The sequence below is a fragment of the Corella eumyota genome, chromosome 1 (assembly GCF_963082875.1).
Source record: "Corella eumyota chromosome 1, kaCorEumy4.1, whole genome shotgun sequence".
NCBI classification, from domain to species: Eukaryota; Metazoa; Chordata; class Ascidiacea; order Phlebobranchia; family Corellidae; genus Corella; species Corella eumyota.
Genome location: NC_137490.1, coordinates 863166 through 887479, shown reverse-complemented (window position 1 = coordinate 887479; position 24314 = coordinate 863166). Strand labels below are relative to the sequence as shown.

General features: G+C 31.2%; 3 protein-coding genes across 4 annotated transcripts; 1 reads left to right on the top strand and 2 right to left on the bottom strand.

The window, feature by feature from the left end:
* The first annotated feature begins 119 nt into the window (after nucleotides 1–119).
* Nucleotides 120–3272, top strand: LOC145743612 (ubiquitin-like protein 3). The gene is made up of 6 exons (XM_082561618.1): nucleotides 120–303; nucleotides 515–585; nucleotides 977–1085; nucleotides 1365–1451; nucleotides 1672–1749; nucleotides 2545–3272. The coding sequence occupies exons 2-6, from the start codon at nucleotides 529–531 to the stop codon at nucleotides 2604–2606; spliced, it is 393 nt and encodes a 130-aa protein (XP_082417744.1). The 5' UTR covers nucleotides 120–303; nucleotides 515–528; the 3' UTR covers nucleotides 2607–3272.
* Nucleotides 3204–12522, bottom strand: LOC145743600 (nucleoporin p58/p45-like). 2 transcript variants are annotated; one of them, XR_014281027.1, is made up of 13 exons: nucleotides 12328–12522; nucleotides 10635–10735; nucleotides 9859–9966; nucleotides 9328–9523; nucleotides 8654–8785; nucleotides 8184–8306; nucleotides 7248–7366; nucleotides 6353–6435; nucleotides 5797–5887; nucleotides 5470–5616; nucleotides 4900–5085; nucleotides 3938–4153; nucleotides 3204–3235 (listed from the first exon to the last, which is right to left on the bottom strand). XR_014281027.1 is itself a non-coding variant. In XM_082561604.1 (12 exons), the coding sequence occupies exons 1-12, from the start codon at nucleotides 12387–12389 to the stop codon at nucleotides 4020–4022; spliced, it is 1482 nt and encodes a 493-aa protein (XP_082417730.1). In that variant the 5' UTR covers nucleotides 12390–12522; the 3' UTR covers nucleotides 3843–4019. The 2 variants fall into 2 exon arrangements, 1 of the variants encoding a protein (XP_082417730.1); XM_082561604.1 differs by lacking the exon at nucleotides 3204–3235 and having other exon boundaries at nucleotides 3843–4153.
* A 3566-nt stretch (nucleotides 12523–16088) lies between these two features.
* Nucleotides 16089–17879, bottom strand: LOC145763861 (uncharacterized). Its single transcript, XM_082575396.1, has 2 exons — nucleotides 17354–17879; nucleotides 16089–16182 (listed from the first exon to the last, which is right to left on the bottom strand). The coding sequence occupies exons 1-2, from the start codon at nucleotides 17824–17826 to the stop codon at nucleotides 16089–16091; spliced, it is 567 nt and encodes a 188-aa protein (XP_082431522.1). The 5' UTR covers nucleotides 17827–17879.
* Between the last annotated feature and the right edge of the window lie 6435 nt (nucleotides 17880–24314).

Genomic DNA, 24314 nt, shown 5'->3' with positions numbered 1-24314 from the left:
TAAAATATCATATTTTTAAAAGGCAATTTTTTATTTTAGATAATATTTTTAGTGTATTTACTGTTTGATTTTAATTATATTTATTGATTTTTTTCCAATTAGGTCACTGCATTTGGTGGTGTTACTACTAGAACTTAATCTTTGTTAATATATTAATATTTATAAGTTTATGTAGCTGGTGTTCTGTTTTATAGGTTTATAATTTAATTAGTTCATTCTGTTATTAAAAATGAAAGCTGTCGGCTAGGTTGACACTTTAGTTCAGAAAAAAGGAATATTTTCAATTATTTCGATTTTATTTAGGTAATAAACATGTTGCTTTTTTATTTATATTCACCTTACACTAACAAGTTATAAATATTTTGTACTTTCAAAGTTTAACATTTTATTGTTTTTCCAGTAATGACTTACATTGCTAGTTCTTCATTCTATATTATCTTTAAGTATGTAAATTTAGAATGGAGTTTTATTAGTTGTTTTATCATGGGATTTAATAAATTTATTGTTTTTACAGAACTCGTAAGGAAGATGGCTTCACCTTCAAAATCACCGAATAAAAACTTAGAGTCTCGCCACAAAAACAAGGTTAAAATAAATTTAAAAAGTTAAGATTTTAAAATTATTATTTACAGTTTATGACCCAGAAAAAATTTCTTTAAATCTTTACTCTGCATTGACTAAAAAATAATAACAATTCTTTACTTTATTTTTTTTTGTAATTATATTGAAATGTTTTATTTTAGTAACTTAAACAAACAAACTATACTAAATAATTTAAACTAGAAACTCCTATGTAAACATTTTAAACTTTTAAATTGTTTATTGACCAACTTTATCAGTAACCTTAAAATATTGTGACATGTTTTAAATTATAAATTCAACTTAATTAAAATTCTTAAGGACAATTTAATTTTAATAATGATAAATGTATTGTTTAAGTTGTCACTACAACTGTTGAAATAAACTTTCCACGCAGATTGGCTTAAAATTAATGAGAGTCAGCGGAAAAACTGCAACTTTTTATTTTCTACCCCAAGATTCAGCCTCTGACGTCGCTAAACATGTTTATCAAAACTGGCCCGAAGGTTCAACTAATTCCTTCTTATTTTTTTTATATGCAGTAGTTTGTTAATTATTTCATGTGTTTATTATTAGAGCTTTGTTAAGTTGTACTAAAGTGTAATATTATTGATCTCACTAAGTTTTCTAGTTAATAAAAAGGGTAAGGGTAAGCAGAGGTGTATTAGTTTTTTTTAGAACGTTTTAATCGCGATTTTTGTTGTTGTTTTGGGCTCTTTAAGATAGCTTGTTATGCTTCATATTTATTGTAAATATAACTTTATGTTTATATTAAATATTTTTAGAATGGGACGAGGAATTAGCTGACAACGCTGAAGTTTTACGATTAATTTATCAAGGCCGTTTTTTACACGGCAACGCTACTCTTGGTGGTAAGAAAATAAAAAAAAATTATTTAATATCGGCCAATTCTTTATCAAAGTTTGCGGGATATAATATAATTAATCTATTTTTGATTTATTGAATAAAATTATGACATTTTTGTGATATATTATGAGACAATTTATTTATTTCTTAAATATTTACATTTCCTTTGTGGACGTCTTAATTTAAGATTTTTTGTTTTAAGATTTTAATATTTATTCTTTTTAGCTTTAAAAATTCCGATAGGCAAAATCACAGTCATGCATATGGTGTCCCGAGAAACTCTGCCAGAACAACACTCACAAGGTAAAATATTAATTTCTAGTCTTAGTCACTTGCGTGAAAAGGTCAACTTTGTCATTGAGTGAATTTTATTTCCTTATAATACGTAATAATGCTGGCATAATAATTGTTGACCCACCAATATCATTGTCTGTGTAATTTTTGAAACATTTTTTTAAATATAGACAATAATGTAATATATCCAGTTTCATATATTGTAATACAACAAAGCATATTTACTAAAAATAAGCAAAATTGCTTTTAAAAAAGCATCATCAACAAAACCATTGTATTATTCATTCTTAGCTGACCAGTATATATGTTTTAGTTATAAAATAAAAACAAAAACACATATTAATGTATATATACACTTTTACTTATTCATATCTATATATATATATATGTAAAAAAATTGTCTTGTGTATTTATTTGCTTTAAAACTTGGTTAATATTTAACTGTGATGTAACATTGTTTACTATTTATTCATCAAAAAGTTTAAACTGGGTATTTTTTAACTTAAAGATGACAAAGCAATTTTAACTATTTTATTAAAATTAATTTAGTATAGCCCAATTTTTATACTAATAAATACCTGAAGACTTATTAGATTAAAGATTCCTTAAATTAAAAATGCCCAAGCCATTTTAAATAAAGTATATGTATATATTTAGTTGTTTTTATTATTATTAATAGTATTGGTTTACTGAATAAATACCTGAAGATTAAGTTTCCCTTTTATTCTAACTACCCATGGTTTATACCTGATTTACATGTTAGGTAACTTATGTTAATTTTAATCAAATATTTTTAATTTATAGAAAAGCAAACTCGGGAAAAAGTTGTTGAAAGTGGATGTCATCTATGTTGTGCCATCGTTTAACTTTATTGCAATCTCTAATAATCGTCCGATAATAATTTACAAACCTCTTAAGGCTACTAAGCCTACAACAAAGCTTTAAATATGTTAAGGATATTGTTTGATATAAACATCTATTCAAACACTTGCAAAATTTAATTTATAAACCTAATAACGAATTATATACTTTAATATTTTAGGAACGTTAAAAATATAAGTTTATCAAAAACTCAACATTTTAAATAGAACCGTAATTGGGAAATTTAAATTTAAAGACTTTTTTGGGTATTGATTAAGTCCCAAATGCAACATTGTTTGGTTTATTTTTTTTCTTTATTTTTGTTTTATGTACATTTCTATTTTTCTGTTTTTTACGCACATTTTTCCATTGTCAATTAAGTTTTATATAAAAATCTTTGTAAATTAGAATATAAAATTTAATTTTTTGCAGTAATTTCTTAGAGTTTTGTAGTTACAAAAACAAATCGAACTTCATTTTAGTTGAAAGTTTACTTTTTGCAAAAAAACAGTATTTTCTTGAAATTTAATCGTCGTTGTACATTTTTTTGATTGAATTTTTTCTTTAACTTGAAGGTCTCCGCACTTTGTGTTTAAAATCAAAATTTAATAAACTTTCCACCGCATTTTATCTGCTGTAATGTGGTCAATTTACTGTGTTTAAAACTAATAAAATCAATTAAAACATTCGTGTGTTTATCAAGTGAAAAATTCCCTATTTAAAAACAGGATTTTTTGGCGTATTTCAATTTATTCTGGATGTGGTAAAGTTTGGGGTTAACAGTACAATTATCAACCCGGTCTCAAGTTGCCATTGTTTTTTTTTATATATTTTTATCCTCGATATGGGAGAGTTGAATGCGCGACTTAAACATTAGGTACCATTTGTTACCCGACCCAGTCTCAAGTTGCCTGTGGCAGTTTGGAATATTATAGATTATAATTGCCTGATAATTATGCTGCTGATTAAGTGCTGGCTCAGCAGGAGTTTATACCGTTTATAGTGCCTTACTCAAGGGTGCTGCAGCATGAGATCAGTGGGGATTGAACCCACGACCTCATGTGTGGTGTAACAGGTATTCTTACCACTACACCACGCTGCCGGTTGCTTGTTTTAATTACTGGCTTATTGATATTGTCTGAGAATACTAATCTCTGCTAGTAATAGACAAAGTGTCTAGAAGCAGACATAATATGTAAGCAGTGGGAATCAAACCCAAAACCTTATTTAAAGTCTAATGATCTAATTATTAAGCGCTGACATTTTTATTGCCCTAAAATCGACAAAACTTTTGTTTTTTCGATAAATCTTTTAAAATTTAAAATGATCAATTTACTTGCAAGGCCACGTAAAAAATGATTTTTAGTTTAAAAGAACTTTTTCAGATCCAAGAAAATTTAAAAGTTTTTAAGAAATTTTTATTTTTTGTTTCTTTTGAGAGGAGTTTTAAGATCGAAAGGTTTAAGAGCAGATCCACCAAAAGTTACTCCTGCACTGGAGTTAAAAGTTGTGTTGCCAAAAAAAGTATTTCCACTTGTGGATTTATTGTAACCTAGAAAATTAAAAATTGAATAATGTTATTGTCTAGTTGGTTAAATGTTTAAAATGGTGTTACATTGTAGTTACTGTATTTTTTTATTTTATTGACAAATTTCTAATTTAGTCAGTCTGACAATAACTAGGAAAAAGTGTTTTTTTTGTATATATTTTTATCCTCGATGTGGGAAGGTCGAATGCACGACCTAAACATAGAGTAACAACTGTTACTCCAACCCAGTCTCGAATTGTCTTTGTCAGTTCGGAATATTATAGATTATAATTGCCCAGTAATTAACTGATTGCTGCTGAGCTGATAAATGGCTGACTCAGCAGAAGTTTATACCGTTTATAGCCCCTTACTCAAGGGCACTACAGTGTGAGAGCAGTGGGGATTGAACCCACAACCTCATGTGTGGTACAGCAAGTGTTCTTACCACTACACCATGCTTCCGGTTTGGTTAGAACACTTGGATTCACCACATTTGGCCCTAGCTTCGATCCCTACCGCTTTAAAGCTGTAGCGACTGGAAAGGGCACTATAAATGATATAAACTCTTTTCCAGCCAAAAATCTTGCAGCAGATAAAATATCTGGCAATTTTAATCTATTATATCCCAAACTGGCAAAAGCAACTCGAAACTACGCTGGGGTAACTGATGTTATTCTATGTTTGTATTGTAAGCTTGGCCTTCCCACCATGAGGATAAATTAATTTAAAAACAAATGGCAGAATAAAGCTAACTACACAAATTTACTGACCTGCACTAAGTGCTGGTTTTAGAACAGTGTTGGAAGAACCAAAACCACTGAAACTTGAACCAAAACCGGATGTGGTGGTGGCTGGTTTACTGGTCCCAAAAAGACCAGTATTTGTTGGTTGTTTGTTGGTTGTTGAAGAACCAAATAAACCAGTACCAGCAGTGTTTCCGAATATATTTCCAGTTCCTGAAAAATATTAGAAAATTAAGTAGAATGATTAACAAAGTAAAATTAACAAATTGATTAACAAATCTATTAACATTTCTACTTTGTTTTGATTAACCAAGTTAAAATATTAATAGATCACTTGTACTTTATCATTCTCAGAAAATCTTAGGACTGTAAAGTACGAGAGAGAATTAGTGAGGACTGTAAAGTACAAGAGAGAATTAGTGAGGATCTTAAAGTACAAGAGAGAATTAGCGAGGACTGTAAAGTACAAGAGAGAATTAACGAGGATCATAAAGTACAAGTGAAAAATAGAATAAACTGTAAAGTAAAAGAGTTTATAAAAACCTAGAATAATGAACACAATATAAAATTAGGGAAAAACAAAAAAGTTGCAAATACCGGTGTTTGAACCAGTGAACCCCGGCTTAAGGAAAGATTGTTGAGGAGGTGCCGTGGTTTGGGGTTGAATCATTGAAGCCATCGCTAGTGCGGCCACCTTGCTTATATTGCTAAATGGAGGGGGTCCCGTCTGTTTAGGGGGTGATTCTTGGGGGGGGGGGGTAAAAAAAATTATATTAAAAAAATAATTTATATTTAAATTTAAATATGTTTTAACATGATTTAATTACAACGTATTTTTAACTTTAGTTTATTTAAAAAAAACTTTTTAAAAAAACTTTTAAAAAATAAAGAAAATTTAAAATAAAATTCTTAAAACAAAAATACTTTCTATATGATTTTCCTTAGTTGATAAAAATATATCAGAACTATCTCCAATCACAAGTCTTCTATAGTTTAAATATTGATCTTTCAATTGCTGTAAACATAAAAATAATAAATAAGGCTAACCTTCAAAATTGAGCCTAGAGGACAATATACAAAATATTAAAAAAAAAATTTTTAAATTTATTTGTTTAACAACAAGAATTTTGTACACAAAATAATTAAAATTAGGTTTCCTTAATTTTAATATTACAACGCCAATTAGTAGATTAATTATCAGGGAATTAAAATCTATAATATTCAAAACTGGCAAAGGAAACTCGAGACTGGGTCGGAGTAACAAATGTTACTCTAAGTTTAAGTCGTAAAGTCAACCTTTTCACATCAAGAATAAAACAAAATATAGGAAAAAATTTGTTTAAAAATAGTTTACTCTCTGGAAAACTTAAAAAAATCTGGAACATATAAGATTAAACTACAATATTTAAATGTTCTTTATATCTTAGTTGCCCCAAATGTTAATGATCATGTTTTGATATTATTTACACAAAGTACCAACCTTAATATTGTGGTGAACAGAGTGAAGGTTTGAAGCTAAATTAATGAAACTATCTTGCATATTGCATAAAGCAATTGATATATCTGAAAAAAGTAAACAATTCAAAAAAAAGGGTTTGTAAAAAAATAAAATAAATTTTAGTTCTATATCAAGTTTACAAATATGAAAGTAATAAAAAATTACACAAAAAAAATAAATAATTTTGGAGTTTATTTAAACTTAAAAGAATTTTTTTTTTAATTTTACACAATTTTGTTCAAATTAAACTTATCATCTAATAGTGGTTAATTTACTTAAATTCAGTGTGGGGTAGTGGTAAGAACACTTGCTACACCACATATAAGATCGTGGGTTCAATCCTCACTGATCTCATGCTGTAGCGCCCTTGATAAACCTCTGCTGAGCCAGCACTTAATCAGTAACTTAATTACCGGTTAATTTTATTCTATAATATCTTAAACTGCCAAAGGCAACTCGAGCCTGGGTTGGAGTAACTGATGTTACTCTATGTTTAAGTCGTGCATTCGACTTTCCTACATCGAGGATAAAGATATATACAAAAAAAAAATAGCACAATAAGTCCTAAGTTTGATCCCCACTCTTAGCAAGTCTATGTAATGTTAAGTTCAGTTGTTAAAATAAGTTCAGAATTTAAGTAAAAAATCACAAAAAACGAACAAGCAAATCTATCTATATATTAAAAAACTATATATATGTCCAATTATAAGCCAACAGAATAAAAAACTGCCATTTGTGGTGCCCTGGTAAATTATCAGGAATTAATATAAGTTAAAAATGGAATAATTAAATTTAAAAAAAACAAAAGCAATTTGGGACCAGGCTGAAGTAGGTTGTTAAGTCAGAGTTGTTATATTGGAAATAAGTAATCTATTACCTTGTGGATTTATTGAGGAAGGTTGTAGAAGGCCGTGCAGATGATTTTCTAACTCCTCAATCTGATGTCTGCATACTTGCATGCTGCTACCAAACTCTGTCGCAAGAGTGATAAAATACCTGAATATAAAAGTAACTTTAATATAAGTAACTAAGATGTGTATATAATCTTTTTACACTAACATCAAACCTAATACATAATCTTTATCTAAACATGACAAAGTTAACAATTTTTTACTGGCAGTGTTGTAAGGATTGTGGTGTAGTGGTAAGAACACTTGCTCCACCACACATGAGATTGTGAGTTCAATCCCCACTGCTCCCATGCTGTAGCACCCTTGAGTAAGGTGCTATAAACGGTATAAACTCCTGCTAAGCTAGCACTTAATCAGCAGCATAATTACCGGGCAATTATAATCTATATATTATCCCAAACTATCAAAGGCAACTCGAGAATGGGTCGGAATAACAGATGTTACTTTATGTTTAAGTCGCGCATTTAACTTTTCCACATTGAGGTTAAAGATATAGGCTATACAAAAATAGGGGGAATTTAGAAGAAAATGGCTAGCGTTACTACACAAGGTTGTAGTTTTGATTCCAACTACTTTTATGCTATTGTGTCCTTGAGCAAGGGGCTGTAATTGCAACAAGGTCACGCTAAGTCACAAACTAAATAGCAGATTAATTATCGAGCAATATTAATTGATAATATCCCAAACTGGCAAAGTCAACTTAAGACTGGGTTAGAATATTAAATGTTACTCTAAGTTTAGGTCATAAAGTCGACATCAACAAACCGAGGACAAAAATGATCAAAAGAACCCAGGATCTAAAGCATAGACTGAAAGTAAAAAATATGCCAGCATTGGGGTTTGAACTTACAAACCCAAAGTACTAAAATACACAAATTTTAAAAATATAAATAAATATTTACTGAATTGGGGCTATGTTATCATGTTGAAGAGCTGATGGGGTATCTTGTGTTCGTTGAGCCATCTCAGAGTTTTTAATTTGTTCTTCAAATTCTAATTTCAGTTTTCCTACTGCTACTTTATTTCTATAAAAACACAAAGTTGTTTAAAAAAATAAAAAATTTTTCTGTTAAAAAATAATAAATTTTATCTTATCATTATAACACAATCAAATGCCATTTGAAATACAATATACAATTAATTAAATTTTTAAATACATAAAACGAACAACATTTTTAATATATTTAATCTGAGTAGGTGGATATACATATATGTCCAATTTATAGGCCTACAAAAAAAATAAAACTGCCATTTGTGGATTATCACAGGCAAATATTAGTTAAGACTTGTGACCATATTATGACAATAAAAATGCAGTCTAAATGACAGGCTATCGATTAATTGAACAAATAAAATGTAATGTACCACTCACCGTTCCACAGCTGATGATATAATATTAAGAGAAGTTGTTAAACTCGTGATTTCGCTTTTAATTTTGGTTAACGAGTGAACGCTAAACTTTCCAACTTCGTTACTGTTTTCGCGTTGTTTCTTCACATATTCTCTAAAAAAAATATTATTTCTTAAACTTTGTCATTAATAAAATAACAGAACTAGATAATTTAGGTAATAGTTATAGTGATTCAGGCATTAAAAATTAATACAAAAATTAAAAATAAATATATACAGTTAAATCTCAATGTTGTATTATAAATTGTAATTAACTAAAATATTTTATAATTGTAGACAAAAATGTGCCAGCATACACAGATTATACAAATTTACTGTGTAAATAACTGTGTGCATGGTGTAGTAGTCAGAACACTTGTTACACTACATAAGGTGGTGGGTTCGATTCCCACTGCTCTCATGCTGTAGCGCCCTAAAGTAAGGTATGAACTCGTGCTAAGCCAGCAATTAATCAGCAGCATAATTATCGAACAACTATATTTAACAATATCCTAAACTGCCGAAGGCAACTTTAGACGGGGTCAGGGTAACAAATATTACTCTATGTTTAGGTTGGCAAGTCGACTTTTTCATTTAGAGGATAAAGATATATTTTACTAACTAAAATTTTGATTAAAAAAATAAAGTGAAACCTACTCAAACAAGTTGACATATTTCCCAATCTCATCTGGCACAACCTGATCTTTAACAGCTTGACTTATTCCCGTACTTTTGTTTCCATTATCAGCATTAGCGTTGGTTGAACTTAAATCCTTTCCTCCCAACCCAGTAAATGTTGGTTTGCTTTCAGGTTGGGTTGAAAGTAGATTGCTGGTTGTTGTATTTGAGCTACCTGAATTTTTTTTAAATAAATATTTATTTTAATTGAGTGTGTAAATCAGTTTTCATATCATGCAATTATTACAAAAAAACTGGATATATAATAGGAAAAATACTTAGAATTTTGAAAGTTTCTGATAAGTTAAAAAGATCGGTCATTGTAATTACCACACAGCCCAAAAAGGACAAAACGTTTCCCACACTTGACAAAAATAAATAAAATGCAGAAATTGCGGAGACTGTATTTTTGTCTTTATGGGCAACTAAGGGCATTTTCTAGAAGAATAAACAGTCAATGCGTTTTGGGTGGTTCTGTGTAGTAATAAGTAGGACCTAAAAAGATGTTACCAAAATTAAGAGCAAATCCACTACTAGTTGTAGTCGTTGTTTTCCCAAAGTTTAAACCTCCCAAGTTACTTGTTGTTGCTGGGTTACCAACCCCACTGAAAGAAATACCTTCGTAAAAAATGTTTGTATTACTGATTAGAAAACTGAAAATAAGCGTGGTGACCACTTCTTGATTTTATCACATAATTTTTTTCTTTAAAGGCCAATTTACCAGCCTTAACATGTAGTAACATATGTAAACCAACCCATTTTTAAATGTTAATAGAGTGTTGGCTTCTTACTGCTTATTACATCACTTAAAGGCACTACGGCATGAAAGCAGATACCAAGTGTTATAACCATTACACCACTAGTTTAAAATAATAAATAAAAGGATGTCATATATGTTTTTTTAAACAAACATTTTTTGACTGTTTAAGCATAATCAAAACCTTACCCAATAAAAGTAGCCGACATAATAAACAATTGATACTAGATTATATAATTAGTAAGAACACTTACTACACCATATAAGGTCATGGGTTAAACCCTCACTGCTTTCATGCTGTAGCGCCCTGGAGTTGGGCGCTATAAATGGTATGAACTCCTGCTGACCCAGTACTTAATCAGTATCCGAATTATCGGGCAATCATAATCTATAATATCCCAAACTGTTAAAGGCAACTCGAGACTTGGTAGGGTAAAAGTTGTTACTTTATGTTTAGATCGCGCATTCGACCTTGTCACATCGAGAATAAAAATATACAAAAAGAATCAATAAATAAATCCCGGCTAACCTGATGTGTTAGTTAAAGTTGGTGCTACAACTCCCACAGCAGGTTTCGAAGTATTACCAAACGAAAATCCAGATGCTGAAGCTGCTGGTTTTGATCCTGAACTAAAAAATTATTCAGAAAAATTTAGCATATTTGTAGGACAGCTTACATACAGACTGAACTTAACGTAATTTTTACTTAAAATGTTAAGTAAGGGTTGTAACCAAAATGCGATTATTTTTTTAAAGCTTTTATGTATTAATGAACGAGAATATTATTATGTAATACAATCCATAGCAAAAAAAGAACAAAATCATATTTAAATTTTAAAACAAGCTAATATCACTTCAATAAACCAAAGTTTTTATTTTGCTAAGTTTAAAAAAGCCTTATATATTTATTTATCCTTGATGTAAAAAAGTCGACTTCATGACCTAAACATAGAGTAACAAAGATTACCCCGACCCAGTCTCGAGTTGCCTTTGACAGCTTGAAATATCATAGACAATAATTGCACGATTGCTCAGTTTAGCGAGAGTTTATTTAATTTTATAACACCAAAGTGGTAACTTGAGGTTGCTACAACATGAGGGCGGGAAACAAACCCTGAACCTAATTAAATTCACCAGCAGCGTGGTGTAATGGTAAGAACACTTGCTATACCACACATGAGGTTCTGGGTTTGATCCCCACTGCTCTCATGCTGTAGCACCATTAAGTAAGGCCCTATAAACGGTATGAACTCCTGCTGACCCAGCACTTAATCAGCAGCTTAATTATCGAGCAATTATAATCTATAATATCCCAAACTGCCACAGTCAATTCGAGACTGGGACAGGGTAACTGATGCTACTCTAGGTTTAAGTCGCGCATTCGACTTTCCCACATCGAAGATAAAGATATATACAAAAAAAATGGACACTACTAAAGTACGGGATGCGGGATAGTGCGGGACCGTACGTAAACGTTAACACAAATTCGCAGAATGCAGGACGGAACGGAATTTTTTACTTTTTTGCGGGATGATTGCTATATTTATTTAAAAGGCCAAGGGGTGATGAGGGATTGATTTTAGGAACCAAGAAATAATGCGAAATTTAATACAAAGCACAAGGGGAGATTGGGGAAGGATATAAAAATTCCGTCCTTTTCCGCATTCAGCGTTTTTTTGTTAACGTTTACATACGGCCTCAGTATTTCCCGCACCGCGCAACTTCCCGCATCCCGTATTTTAGTACTACCCAAAAAAATAAATAAAATAAATGAGCAAAGTTTTTTAACGACTACACCATGCTGCCAGTGCTTTATTTTTAAACCCTTCTATAAACTTCATTAATTAACTAGTTAATATTTTCGGATCTCTATTACTTTCGCACGGCCGAATTTAACAAGGCGTTATAACCTAAGTATGGCAATTGTTCAACCAGACATTAAAAATTAGTTGAAATATGTTTTAATGAGTATAACTAAGTCCACTTTACGAGGCAGATGTGTTAATGGGTAAACTGAATATGTGAGGGTTAGGGTAAGGGTTTAATTTATGCAACCTCTTTGTTTAATTACATGTGCCGCATTTTGGTTACACGCCCTGTTTATGTAGGGCGTGCGTAACTAATAGAGATCCATATTTTCTGTCAGTCCATTTAGTCACAAGGTTAAAACTTTTGTTTACAAAATAAATGTGGTCTAAAAAAATTTTATTATAAAAACGTACCCAAAGCTAAAAGCACTTGCAGTAGTTGCTGTAGTTTTATTTCCGAATCCTGTAAAAGCCATTTTCCTCAATTTGTTGCTTAGTTAAGTCAATTAGATTGGTGTATCTAACAAAAATTTAGGTTTTAAGTTATTAAATTTTTGTTCTGATAAAAATCCTAAAACTTTAAATACAAATTTTACTCTGTGCTTCATTTAATTGTTAATTAAGTTTATCAACAAATAAAAATGAAAATTTCTGGTTTCACGATTTTTTTTGAAGTTCGCAAACATTCTCAATTGTTTGCAAACTTTTTTTACTGTTTTATCCTCAGCATTAAAAGCACATGTTTACACTGCTTAATTTTAGTTGTAGAAATACTTTTGTGATATTATTTTTTAATAAATTCAACATTTAGGTTGTTAAATTAATCAGTAGTGTTATTAAAATAATAAGGAGTTTTTTATTTTGTTAATATTTTCTATTTTAAGAATTTACTTGGTTAGTTTACAAACATATACTACTACAATATAATTTGCCTGCCAAAAACTATGTCTATTTTTTAATATTATGCAACAAAATGCTGAATTATTTACATAACTAAAGATTTTTGCATATGCGTTAAGGCCTGTTCACACGACGAGGTACCGAAGCGTTGCGTTACGTTGCGTTACGTAACTTTACGAGTTCTAGGGATTTCTTTTTAAAATTTTAATAAACAATACCTAATAAAAATATACCGCTTACAAAATCTTGCGTAACTTTCGCTTCAGCCACAAAACTTTACGAAACCTCACCTAACTTTCGCAAACTTTCGTACGTGTGAACGGCTCTGTTCATTTTAAATAATTGCAAAATCTTGCATTACGTTACCTTGCGTTGTGTACGCCGTGCGAACGGGCCCTTAGTCGAGAATCTAACTTGCGTTCCAGTGTTTTTCGCTACGTTAATTACGCCTTAATTAAACTTAAATATGCCAAAAACTTGAAAAGTTTTGCTTTTTTTCATACTTTTAAGCTCAAGTTTTAAGTTCAAGTTAAAATATAGTATTTAAGTATACCAAACGTTATAAAGTTAAAGTATGTGCATTAGTTAATTTTATGCTAAGTTAAAAAACAGCAGTTTAAGTGTAGATCTAAATATACAAATCACAATTTGGAGAAATTTAAAGTTTGGTTTTTACAAAATTGTTATACTAAGTAGCAATAGATAAATAAATCTATTTGTAAATCTTACCTTTATGTTTTTAACTCAACTTTTTATTTAAAATGCTTTCAGTTTAGAAATTACATCAATGTAAACTTGATTGGCTGAAATCATTTTTTATTACGCCACGCTGTTACTAAGCAACAAGGAACCACTAAATAGGTGTAAACGCAAATGTTGTTTATATAACATATTTTTAAATTCTGAAATTTGGGATTTAAACAAAATTAAATTTTATTTAATAAGTTTTTTTTCGTTTAAAATATAAAATAAAATATACGTTTTTGTAATGTTGCTTTCAATATAAACTATAATTAAAGTTTTTTAGCGTATATAAATTGTAACAATATAATTTATTATTCAGTTAAGCAAAAACAGTTAAGTAAGTAATGAATTGGTAGTCGGTTTATAAAACACAACATAATACAAAAAAGGCAAAAGATAAGACTGTAGCCCAGACTTCTTATCAGGCAAAATCACGTGTCCCTAAGGGGCCGCTACATTACCCCCCTCCAGAAGCGGAAAATTGTTCATTTACGTTAAATGGGTAAACCGTTGTGGTGGTTTAATTTGACGCTTGTTACCATCTCTTCGACAGTTTGTTTTCGTCTCTATATGGGTTTTTACGTTCGTTTCTTCTAGAATTACTTGCTTACGAGGTCTGCCTCGTAACTTTGGTTGGGCTAGTTGTACAGGCATATTGCGATCCAGATACGCAGGTTTTATGCGGTCAATCGAAATGATTTCTGTACGTCCGCCGATATCAATCTTAAAAGTTTTTAATCCGTGCTTAATAACTTTATATGGACCTTCATATGGGGTGCAAAGTGGCGCCTTGTATCCCACTTTCTTAATAAAAACAAAGCTGCTGTTCTTTAAATCAGAAGGTATGTAGCTATTTGGTTTACAATGCCACGAGGTTTGAGGCGCTTCTTGTTTTATAACGTGGCGGAGCTTTTGTAAAAAATCTCCAGGTGCGTTGTTGTGGTCGGTAGCCTCCACAAAAGGGCCTGGAATGGTGAGTGGTGCTCCATACACCATTTCTGCTGAGGAACATCCTAAATCTTCTTTGGGTGTGGTTCTAATTCCGAGTAGAACCCAAGGCAGTTCGTCAACCCAATTGTTGTCTTTAAGTCGCGACATCAACGATGCCTTAAGTTGTCTATGGAATCGCTCCACCAGGCCGTTGGCCTGTGGGTGAAATGCTGTGGTAAATTGCAAAGAAGTGCCCATAAACTTAGCAATATCTGACCATAGTTTTGATGTAAACTGTGCTCCTCGGTCTGACGACAATGTTGACGGTATTCCAAAACGAGATATCCATTGTTGAATAAAAACTTTTGCACATGATGTCGTCGATGTTTCTTGCAGTGGGTACGCCTCTGGCCACCTTGTGAACCGGTCAACTACAGTAAGCAAATATCTAAAACCTTGAGATGGCGGCAAAGGTCCCACAAGGTCAATATTTAAATGATCAAATCGTTTTACAGGCAATGAATAGTGGTGCAGTGGGGCTCTTGTGCGTTTGTGGACCTTAGCTTTTTGGCAATAAACACATTGTTTTGCCCATTCGCCAATTTGTTTTTTAAGTCCTTTCCAAACAAATTTTTCAGCAATTAGTTTCTTTGTGCTTCGTATCGATGGATGCGATAAACCATGAACTAAATCAAATATTTTTCGACGCCAACATTCCGGAACAAGCGGTCGCGGTGATCCAGTTGTTGTGTCACATAAAAGCGAAGTCTGGTTTTTGTCGCAAGAAAATTTTTCAATTTTTAAACTAGAGTTGGCTTTCAATTCATTTATAATTTCTTTATCTCTTTCTTGATCTAAGGCCATATCTGAAAAATTGATTCCTAAAGATGCCTGTATGACATTTATTCCAGGTCTTGATAATGCGTCAGCAACAAAATTCTTTTTTCCTTCTATATGGCGGATATCCGTAGTGTATTCCGAAATAGCGCTAAGTTGTCGTTGTTGGCGAGCTGACCATGGTGAAGTAGTTTTAGTTAATGCATAAGTAAGTGGTTTGTGATCGGTAAAAGCTACAAAGTGCCGTCCTTCCAAGAAGTACCTAAAATGACGAATAGCAAGATGTAATGCTAGAAGTTCACGGTCGAACGCACTGTATTTTATTTCAGGTGGCCGTAGATGTTTGCTAAAGAAGGCCAATGGTTTCCACAAACCATATATATTTTGCTGTAGTACTCCCCCAACAGCTATATCGGAAGCATCCACAGTTAACGCAGTTGGCGCTCCTACTTGTGGATGGGAAAGCATAGTGGCATTAACTAAAATGTTTTTAGCTTTAACAAATGCGTTATTTAGTTGATCACTCCACAGTAGAGGTTTAGATTTTTTTTTTAATTTCTTCGTAAATCGGTCTCATGATGTTAGCCACTCTTGGTAGAAAACGATGATAAAAATTGATCATGCCAGCAAACCGTTGCAGTTCTTGAAATGAGGTTGGTCGTGGAAAATTGTTTATTACCTCCACTTTATTTGGTAAAGGCTTGGCTCCTTCGTGGTCAATGCGGTGGCCTAAAAATTCAATACTTGTTTGTCCGAATTGACATTTAGTCGCGTTTATTATTAGACCGTTTTCGTTCAGACGCGTAAACAATTCTTTGAGATGCTGGTAATGTTCGCTTTTTGACTTGCTTGCTACCAAAATATCATCTAAGTACACGAAAACAAAATTAAGATTCCGGCACACACAATCCATCAGTCTTTGAAAAGTTTGTGCTGCATTTTTTAATCCAAAGGGCATTCTTATGTACTCAAATAAGCCAAAAGGAGTAATGACTGCAGTTTTTGGAATATCTTCTGTTGCTACAGATACTTGGTGGTAGCCTCTAACAAGGTCTATTTTTGAAAATATGTTTGCGTTTTCTAAATTCGCAGAAAAATCTTGAATATGTGGTATGGGGTATCTATCGGGCGTGGTAACAGCATTTAGTCGTCTGTAATCTCCACATGGTCTCCAATCACCGTTGGATTTCTTAACCATGTGCAATGGAGATGCCCACGGGCTGGCTGATCTTCTGACAATACCCATGCTTTCCATCTTGTTGAATTCACGCTTGGCTTGTACCAGTTTGTCTGGTGGCAGTCTACGTGCACGGGCGCTAATCGGTCGCCCGTTTGTTATAAGAAAATGTTCCACCTTGTGTTTGGTTTGCTTTTGCTGGAAATTTGGAGTTGTTATCAGTGGAAATTGTGCGAGTAAAGCAGCATATTGGTTTTGATGTAAACCAATTGCATTTATTCTGGGGGCTGAGACATCTAACAACTCAATCGAACAGTTTGTGTTTAATTTAGCGCTAATTAATGTTTTGTTTTTTATGTCTACCAAAAGCGAATTGGCTCGAAGAAAATCTGCCCCGAGCAGTGGTTGAGATACTTCTGCGATTGTGAAAATCCATTTAAATTTACCAAACGGTAAATCCAAATGTAATAGGCGTTGGCCGTACGTCTTAATCTCGCTTCCGTTGGCGGCTCGAAGCTTTTTCTGGTTAGAGCCATTATATCGATCAATTCTTCTTGGTGGGTATACGCTTATTTCAGCTCCAGTATCAACTAAAAAGTTTTGTTTTGAACACTTGTCTTTAACGAAGTATAAATTAAACGTGCTGCCGGCCGCCCTCATCGTTATTGACGACCGGCATATTCGTTTTCCGAAAAACTGCAAGGTGGACAGCACTGCCTGGCTTTATTTCCGAAACGTTGATGATAAAAACATAGATTTTTTTTATTTGGTTGACGTTTATTATACTTCCAATCAGTTTCATGGGATCTATAAACTTTAGAAACTAACCCAGAAAATTGGGGTTTAGCTAAGCATAATTTATCTGCTTTTAAAGCCAATTCTCTCATGTCTGTTGTTTCTTCGGTAGCTAAACCAACTCTCACTTCCTCGGGCAGTAGTTGCAAAAACATATGTTTAAAGAGAAAACACGATCCGTGATTTCCCATCAATGCCAGCATTTCGTCCATCACAGCAGAAGGTTTTCTATCTCCAAGTTCTGGCATTTCAATTATTCTTTGGGCTCGTTCTTCCTCGGAAAGCTCAAACGTTTTTAAAAGTCGTTCTTTGATAGCAATATATTTTCCTTTTGTTGGTGGATTTTCCATAAAATCGATTACGCGTTTTGCTGTATCCTGGTCTAGTGCTGCGATAACATGGCAGTATTTCGTTTCGTCGATTGTTATATTTCGCAGAGTAAATTGGGCTTCTGCTTGGTTAAACCAAATTTTGGCATGTTGCGACCAAAAGGTTGGCAGTTTAACCGCTACAGCATTTTCTTGCGTCATATTGTTTTAAAATTTTCGTTTTAAAACGTCGGGGTCACCAATTTAGCGTATATAAATTGTAACAATATAATTTATTATTCAGTTAAGCAAAAACAGTTAAGTAAGTAATGAATTGGTAGTCGGTTTATAAAACACAACATAATACAGAAAAGGCAAAAGATAAGACTGTAGCCCAGACTTCTTATCAGGCAAAATCACGTGTCCCTAAGGGGCCGCTACAGTTTTTTATTTACTTTTATTAAACCCAATCTTATATTCATATCTTTAATTCCAAATCGTGTCGTAGTAGTTTGAAAATTTTTACCAAGTAGCCTAATTTTGTTTTTAATTTTTGTTTGTCTTTTAACAAACGAAAAGTGATTTTTAATCCTAAATTTTAAATTAAATTTTGTTTTTATTCAAAGTAAGTTTCGTCTTAGTCGTTTTGTTATAATTTTTATTAATTGCTTCAAACTAAAAGTTAAAACTTTTACAATAAACTTAATCTTTTTACTTTTTGTTTAATACATCAGGTGTTTCAGTTTTACGTTTAAACTTTTTTTGTTTCTTTTTAAGGTAATTTATTTTTTATCTAAGCGAAAGTATTTTCTAACTAAGCTTCCATCTTCTTTATTAAAAAAGCTATAAATAAGAAAACTTTTTTCAAATACAGCATTTATTTTTAATAAACTTCCTAGATACTGATTTTAAAAAAACTATTACCTAACTATCTTTGTGTAATGCTTTTTTAGTAAATTTGCAGAAAAAAGTTGTTATAAATTAATAAAATGCAAAAATGATTCGGAAAGTTATTTGTTTAAGTATCCCAATTTTGGTTGTTGTTCTAGCACCATGTAGAGGTAAGAAATTGTTAATAATTGTTATTTATTAAAACAATAATCCATATGTTAAATTTATTTATTATATAATTTTTAAATAACTTAATGGACAATATATATATATATATATCTAAGTATGAATGCATGTCTAGCTTGTATTAGTGATAAAATTCCGTTTGTAAACAAATTACGACGAGCTATAGTCTTATTAGTTTGAGTACCGTACGACAAACGATTTAATTGTAACCTAACAAATAAAAAATATTTAACAATCTAAAGTGTTAAAATATATAAAAAAAAATTGCGGAAAATCTAAATTAAAAGATCAAACCTTAAATGAAAAATAAGTTACGTAAGGTTAAAATAGAAGTATTAACAATTAGGTGTGGTTAAAAGATTATCGAAAATAAATTATATTAATTGAAAAATGGCTCAAAATATTTGCCCCTCGATTAACGATTTACAACAAAAAATTATTAATAAAAAATTAGAAAGATTAAGCCCAGTACCGTGGTAGGCCAGCCATGGCAGCAGACTATGACCCAAAAACGTTTTATGTTTAAGCCGCATCAAAGCCACAATATTCGCCCTTGAGTTTAGCAGTTTTTAAGTATATTTTTGATTGCTTGCAATAAACAATCTGATCACACATTTGAATTACGCTGCCATGTACAGCAATTTCTACGAGTCCTTGTGTCGAATATAAATATTTATTATTGTAATAAAATATTTTGCAATCACTTTGTAAAAACTATTTTTTTTTACAGCAACCAAAGCCGATGCAGTGATAATCCACAATGGATATGAGATCAGTTTCTACAACAAAACACATTATTCATACCAACATCAAGCTGAACAAAAATGCCAGGACATAGGGGGAACTTTGCTTATAATCAAAGACCTACAAACTCAACAAGTTGTTGAGACTCAACTTTGGAAATGGGAAAGTGAGATCAGTGGTTGGAAGTGGTATTGGCTTGGTGCAAATGGTAACTCCTCCCCATATAACTGGACTTGGTTTGATGGTACACCTATACCACAACGTGGTAATGGTACTGATAAGAATTATGAGAATTGGCTTGGAGGTGGTCCTATTACAAATCCAGGTTATCTTGCAATAGTAGCAACAAATGTTTCGAAATTTGCACTTGGAGATTGGTATGATTTATACGAAGAAGATACAGAACCAAATTATATTTGCCAGAGACGTAATTATCAATTATACTTAATTTATTTTAATATCTACAGAAATTTTTTCTATTATTAACCTACATAAAAAATAAATAAAAATAAAAATGATGTACGTACTAACTGTTTTTAATTATATAGCCTTTTGATGTATCACTTAATGTTTATTTTTATGTTTAAATTTTTAAAAAATAATGCTAATATTTTATTGTAGAATTTTGCAATAGTGAATACTTATGCAGAAATGAAAGCTGTACCAAACCTTGTGAAGTACAAGATAACGAAACCTGTTTGTGTTTTTGTAAACCGGACTACATACAAACTACTAATGGATGTGAACTAAGTGAGTTAATTTATATTCAGAAATTTGGTAAATAAAAAATGTTTATAAACAATTACTTAAAAATATTAAATATACTAAACTTATATAACCATAATAATTTGTAACACTAACTTGTTTAAATACAACTTTTTAGATATGTGTAAAGAATCCAACCAAACCTTCGAAGATGTAAAAGAAAATCTAACTCTTACATTTCCCAATACATTAGCTGGTTACCGCGCAAATACACTTCAAACTTGTCCTTTAAATACAGCGAATGGTGAGCTAATCAGTCATATATTAATTAAATTTCACTTTTTTATGTTTAACTTTTTTAAATATGGCAGATAAACATAATTTAATTAATATCTTTATTTTATATTAAGCGGGTATTCCTTATGGAAACAAATTTTGTGATAAAGATGGAAATTGGAAAGATCCTGTCTACATTAAATTTTGTGAAAACATGTTGGGGGTAAATCACTTTTATTTTATATTATTGCCCTTGTTTAACAAAGTGAAATTGGAACAAATTTTTGAAAATTATTAAACTTTTTTTAGAATCTTGAAAACCAGATGATTGCAAATGAATCACAACGTGTAGAAGTTGCTAACAATGTCCAGGTTTTAACTTCTAACCCAGAAAACATTCAAGCAGAAAGTGTGACGTCAGCTGTTGGGGTTTTGGAGAATATCGTGAACACTTCATCTTTATCAACAAATGTAAAATATTTTTTCTCTTTTGTTAGGAGTAACTGAATATAACAGTCTTGTTTATTTTGTTCAACACACTTATATTTTTTTTAATAAAAAATATATTAAAGGTGACAAATTCAGTTGTTTTGACGTTAAGCAACTTGTTAGAAGTTTCTGAAGAGGAAATAATCAAAAGTAACTCAACGCAGAGGTTATTATATTTATAATACAATGTTTTAAACTAAATATGTTTAAACTTTAGGAAAATAAATTTAGATAATAGTCTTAATTCTTTAATAATTAGTGTAAGTGATAAAATTACTTTTATTATCGACAAAGTCTTTTACAAACCGAAAAAAATATTAATTTAGATGATTTATTATTTAGAATTCTGGAAACATTGACCAAGGTTAGTGAAAAAGTTGAACTCAAAGAAGGAGAAACATTTGAACAAGTTGGAAGCAACCTTGCCTTAGCTGTTTATCAACCAAATATAAAAGGTTTGTTCATGTAATTGCAGCTATAAATTTTAACGTAGTCTTTTTGTAAGTAATTGTAGAAAATCAAATCAACCGTCAAGTTTTAGTTATGAGACCAAAATCTCAAGAAAAAAATTAAAACACTTTTAATACACCAAACAAAAGTAAAAAAAATGGGATCACTCGTATTTAAGAGCTTTAACGATCCTATTTTCAAGGTTTAAATTTTGAAAAACAAAAAGTACAAGTGATCCAAAGAAGTTTAGAATGCATTTCTTAGTTAGATGTCTTTATTCAATTTTTATTTAGAGACTGTAAAACTCATTGGTTTGCAAGTTATTTGGAATCAATTAGTTGCAGAAAAAGGTTTCAGAAGCGACCAAGCAAAAACATTTCGTGGCAATTCAAGTTCAAATTCGTACATTCAACTTTTTGCAGGTTTGTATTAGTTTTGATTTCAATGACACTTCAGTAAAACTAAAGTTTGCAAACTAAATAAGGATTTTTATTCTAGATGTAAGAGTGAGTTTTTATGCAATGTTGAACAACAAATTGTTTGTTGAACCAAGTTTAAATGGAGAATTGAACTCTCACGTTGTTCTTTCTGCAACATTAATTGGCGATCAAAGTTTAAAGGAACCTGTTTTAATGAAATTTGAAATAAACCAGGTAATTTATTATTTTTCAGTTTTAACTTTGTAACACAATAGCAATATATGTGTCTTGGTGCTTTAGATTTTAGTGATGTTTTATCTTGTTATTTTTCAGAACTTGACAACAGGCATGGAAAATGGAACGCAATGTGTATATTGGGATGAAAACATCAACAAATGGTCTTCAGAGGGCTCAGAAATTATTTCTCAAACTCTAGAATATATCGAATGCTCGTTTAAGCATTTAACCAACTTTGCAACTTTATTTGTAAGTTTATTATTACAAGATTTGTATTCAATTAATACGTTTCATACGGTATATTTATATTCCTTAGTTTTTAAAATCAATGCAAGGTTTGAGGCCAAATTAAAACATTGTTTATCTCAGTATTACTCCGACACTGAAGACATGTTACATGAAAACCCAATTCTTTCAAGGATTAGCTTGGTTGGATCATGTGTCTCCATTGTTGGTCTTTTGCTGGCAATATTAGCCAACATCTGTTTAAAGTAAGTGTTTTCTGTAGTCTAAAACTACTTATACGTGGTCTAAAACGTTGCCTGAGTTCATTACAGCTAAAATATAACCCATGTTAGGCCTTTTTGATATATTTAAGTTGTTGTCATTTGGTTTATATTAAAAATAATTGTTTAGAACACCTCGAAAGCAATGCAAAAGACGCGGCACTTTCCTTTCCATAAATCTTTCCATATCCTTAATACTCTTGAACACAAGTTTGATTGTAAGTGAGCAAGACATTGTAACAACATCGGCTCCAGGTTGCTTGGCCTTTGCCATTTTGATTTACTATTCACTTCTTAGTAGCCTTAGTTGGATGGTGGTCGAAGCAGTTATGGTGTTTATGGCAATTTACTTTGTAAGTAGCTATTACTTTAAACGTAGTTTTTTAACAAATCAACTTACTGTTAAATTTTATATCTTTATATATAAATTGGGTGTACAGAATATTTATAAGGTAAAAAGTGTTTTATGTTTAAATAACTAAATGAGGTTTTTACTTTTAGCCGTTTTACGTAAGAGTTAAACTAAATACCAAAAAAGTGGTTGTTTGTTCGATGATCTGGGCTTGGTGTGTACCTGCTGTGATAACTTTGTTTCTTGGTTTTGGCAGAAAAGATTACCTGAGATCAGATATGGTGTAAGTACAGGATCAAATTAACTGTAATTTGTTTACTTATTATTTGATACGAATGTTGTACATTTAAGGTGTTGGATAAAACATGAATATGTCAAGTTCTTTGTGTTTGTTCCTATTGCTATTTACAACGGTATCAACTTGATCTTATATCTGGCAATCATCTACAAGTATGTTTGGAAACGAAACAGAACTGATCTGGTAAAATTTAAAATTATAATTTTAAACAAACTTTATTTGTTAACAATATAAATGTACATTATCTAATCAATTATAAGTAGCCTAAAGTAAAATTCTAAATGCACTTTGTTGGGTTAAGGTGAAGAAGAACCGAACAAGAGATGCCTGGTTCTCTTTGACGCTGTTTGTTAGCTTGGGAATCTTCTGGATATTAGGTTTCTGTGTGACAAAAGGAGGATTGGTATTTGCGATCATATTTGCCGTATTCATTTCACTTCAGGGTAAGTTATAGTTCTCCTAAGCTGATCAAACTTCTTTTAGATGGCAAAGTTTACCGTAAATTTACTGCCAGTTTAAAGATTACTTTCGTTATGCTTTCGTTTCATAACTTACTTACTTGTATAACATTTAATATGTATTGCCTTATTAACATAGATTTTTAAATAACCAACGTATTATCAAGTTAAATTAACTTTAAATATAATTTTTAGGTTTCTTGATATTTTTACTACGTATTGTTCGTGATGGAGAAATACGAAACGAGATAAAGCAAGAAATAAGTAACACAAGATAAGCTGTTAATGATACCAAGTCTAATGCTAGTTGTTGATATTCCATAAAACATTTCATTTTGTTTAAAGTCGTCATAGGTGTTTACTATTTAATGTCTGATGTAACCTTTATTATTATATATATAGATACCGTTTACCCTAAATGTTAACACATTAAACAATGCGTTAACTTCACTTTTTGTTATTTGGGATAATTAAAGACCATGTAACATTGTGGATAACAGTTAAGGGCAATATTTAATTTAAACACGAAATTTGTATAAGCGCACACTGTCTATTTTGCCACCACTACTATTTACTTAAACTACGACCCTGATTGCCCTATCTATATTAATATTAACTTAAATTTACCTTTTTTGAGTCAACTATTGGTAATTAACGTCTTGGTAAACAATGCAGGGCACATTTCTACCATGGGACCCG

What these genes read in the sequence shown, in the direction of transcription:
- LOC145743612 (XM_082561618.1), top strand. Translation starts at nt 529, where the DNA reads ATGGCTTCACCTTCAAAATCACCGAATAAAAACTTAGAGTCTCGCCAC. An exon ending in AGTCTCGCCACAAAAACAAG is followed by an intron (nt 586 to 976) that starts GTTAAAATAAAT and finishes CTTTCCACGCAG; the next exon opens with ATTGGCTTAAAATTAATGAG. An exon ending in CGGCAACGCTACTCTTGGTG is followed by an intron (nt 1,452 to 1,671) that starts GTAAGAAAATAA and finishes TATTCTTTTTAG; the next exon opens with CTTTAAAAATTCCGATAGGC.
- LOC145743600 (XM_082561604.1), bottom strand. Translation starts at nt 12,389, where the DNA reads ATGGCTTTTACAGGATTCGGAAATAAAACTACAGCAACTACTGCAAGT. An exon ending in AACTTTAACTAACACATCAG is followed by an intron (nt 9,967 to 10,634) that starts GTTAGCCGGGAT and finishes TTTTTTACGAAG; the next exon opens with GTATTTCTTTCAGTGGGGTT. An exon ending in GATAACATAGCCCCAATTCA is followed by an intron (nt 7,367 to 8,183) that starts GTAAATATTTAT and finishes TTTTATATTCAG; the next exon opens with GTATTTTATCACTCTTGCGA.
- LOC145763861 (XM_082575396.1), bottom strand. Translation starts at nt 17,826, where the DNA reads ATGACGCAAGAAAATGCTGTAGCGGTTAAACTGCCAACCTTTTGGTCG. An exon ending in TTAAAAGCAGATAAATTATG is followed by an intron (nt 16,183 to 17,353) that starts CTTAGCTAAACC and finishes TAGATGATATTT; the next exon opens with TGGTAGCAAGCAAGTCAAAA.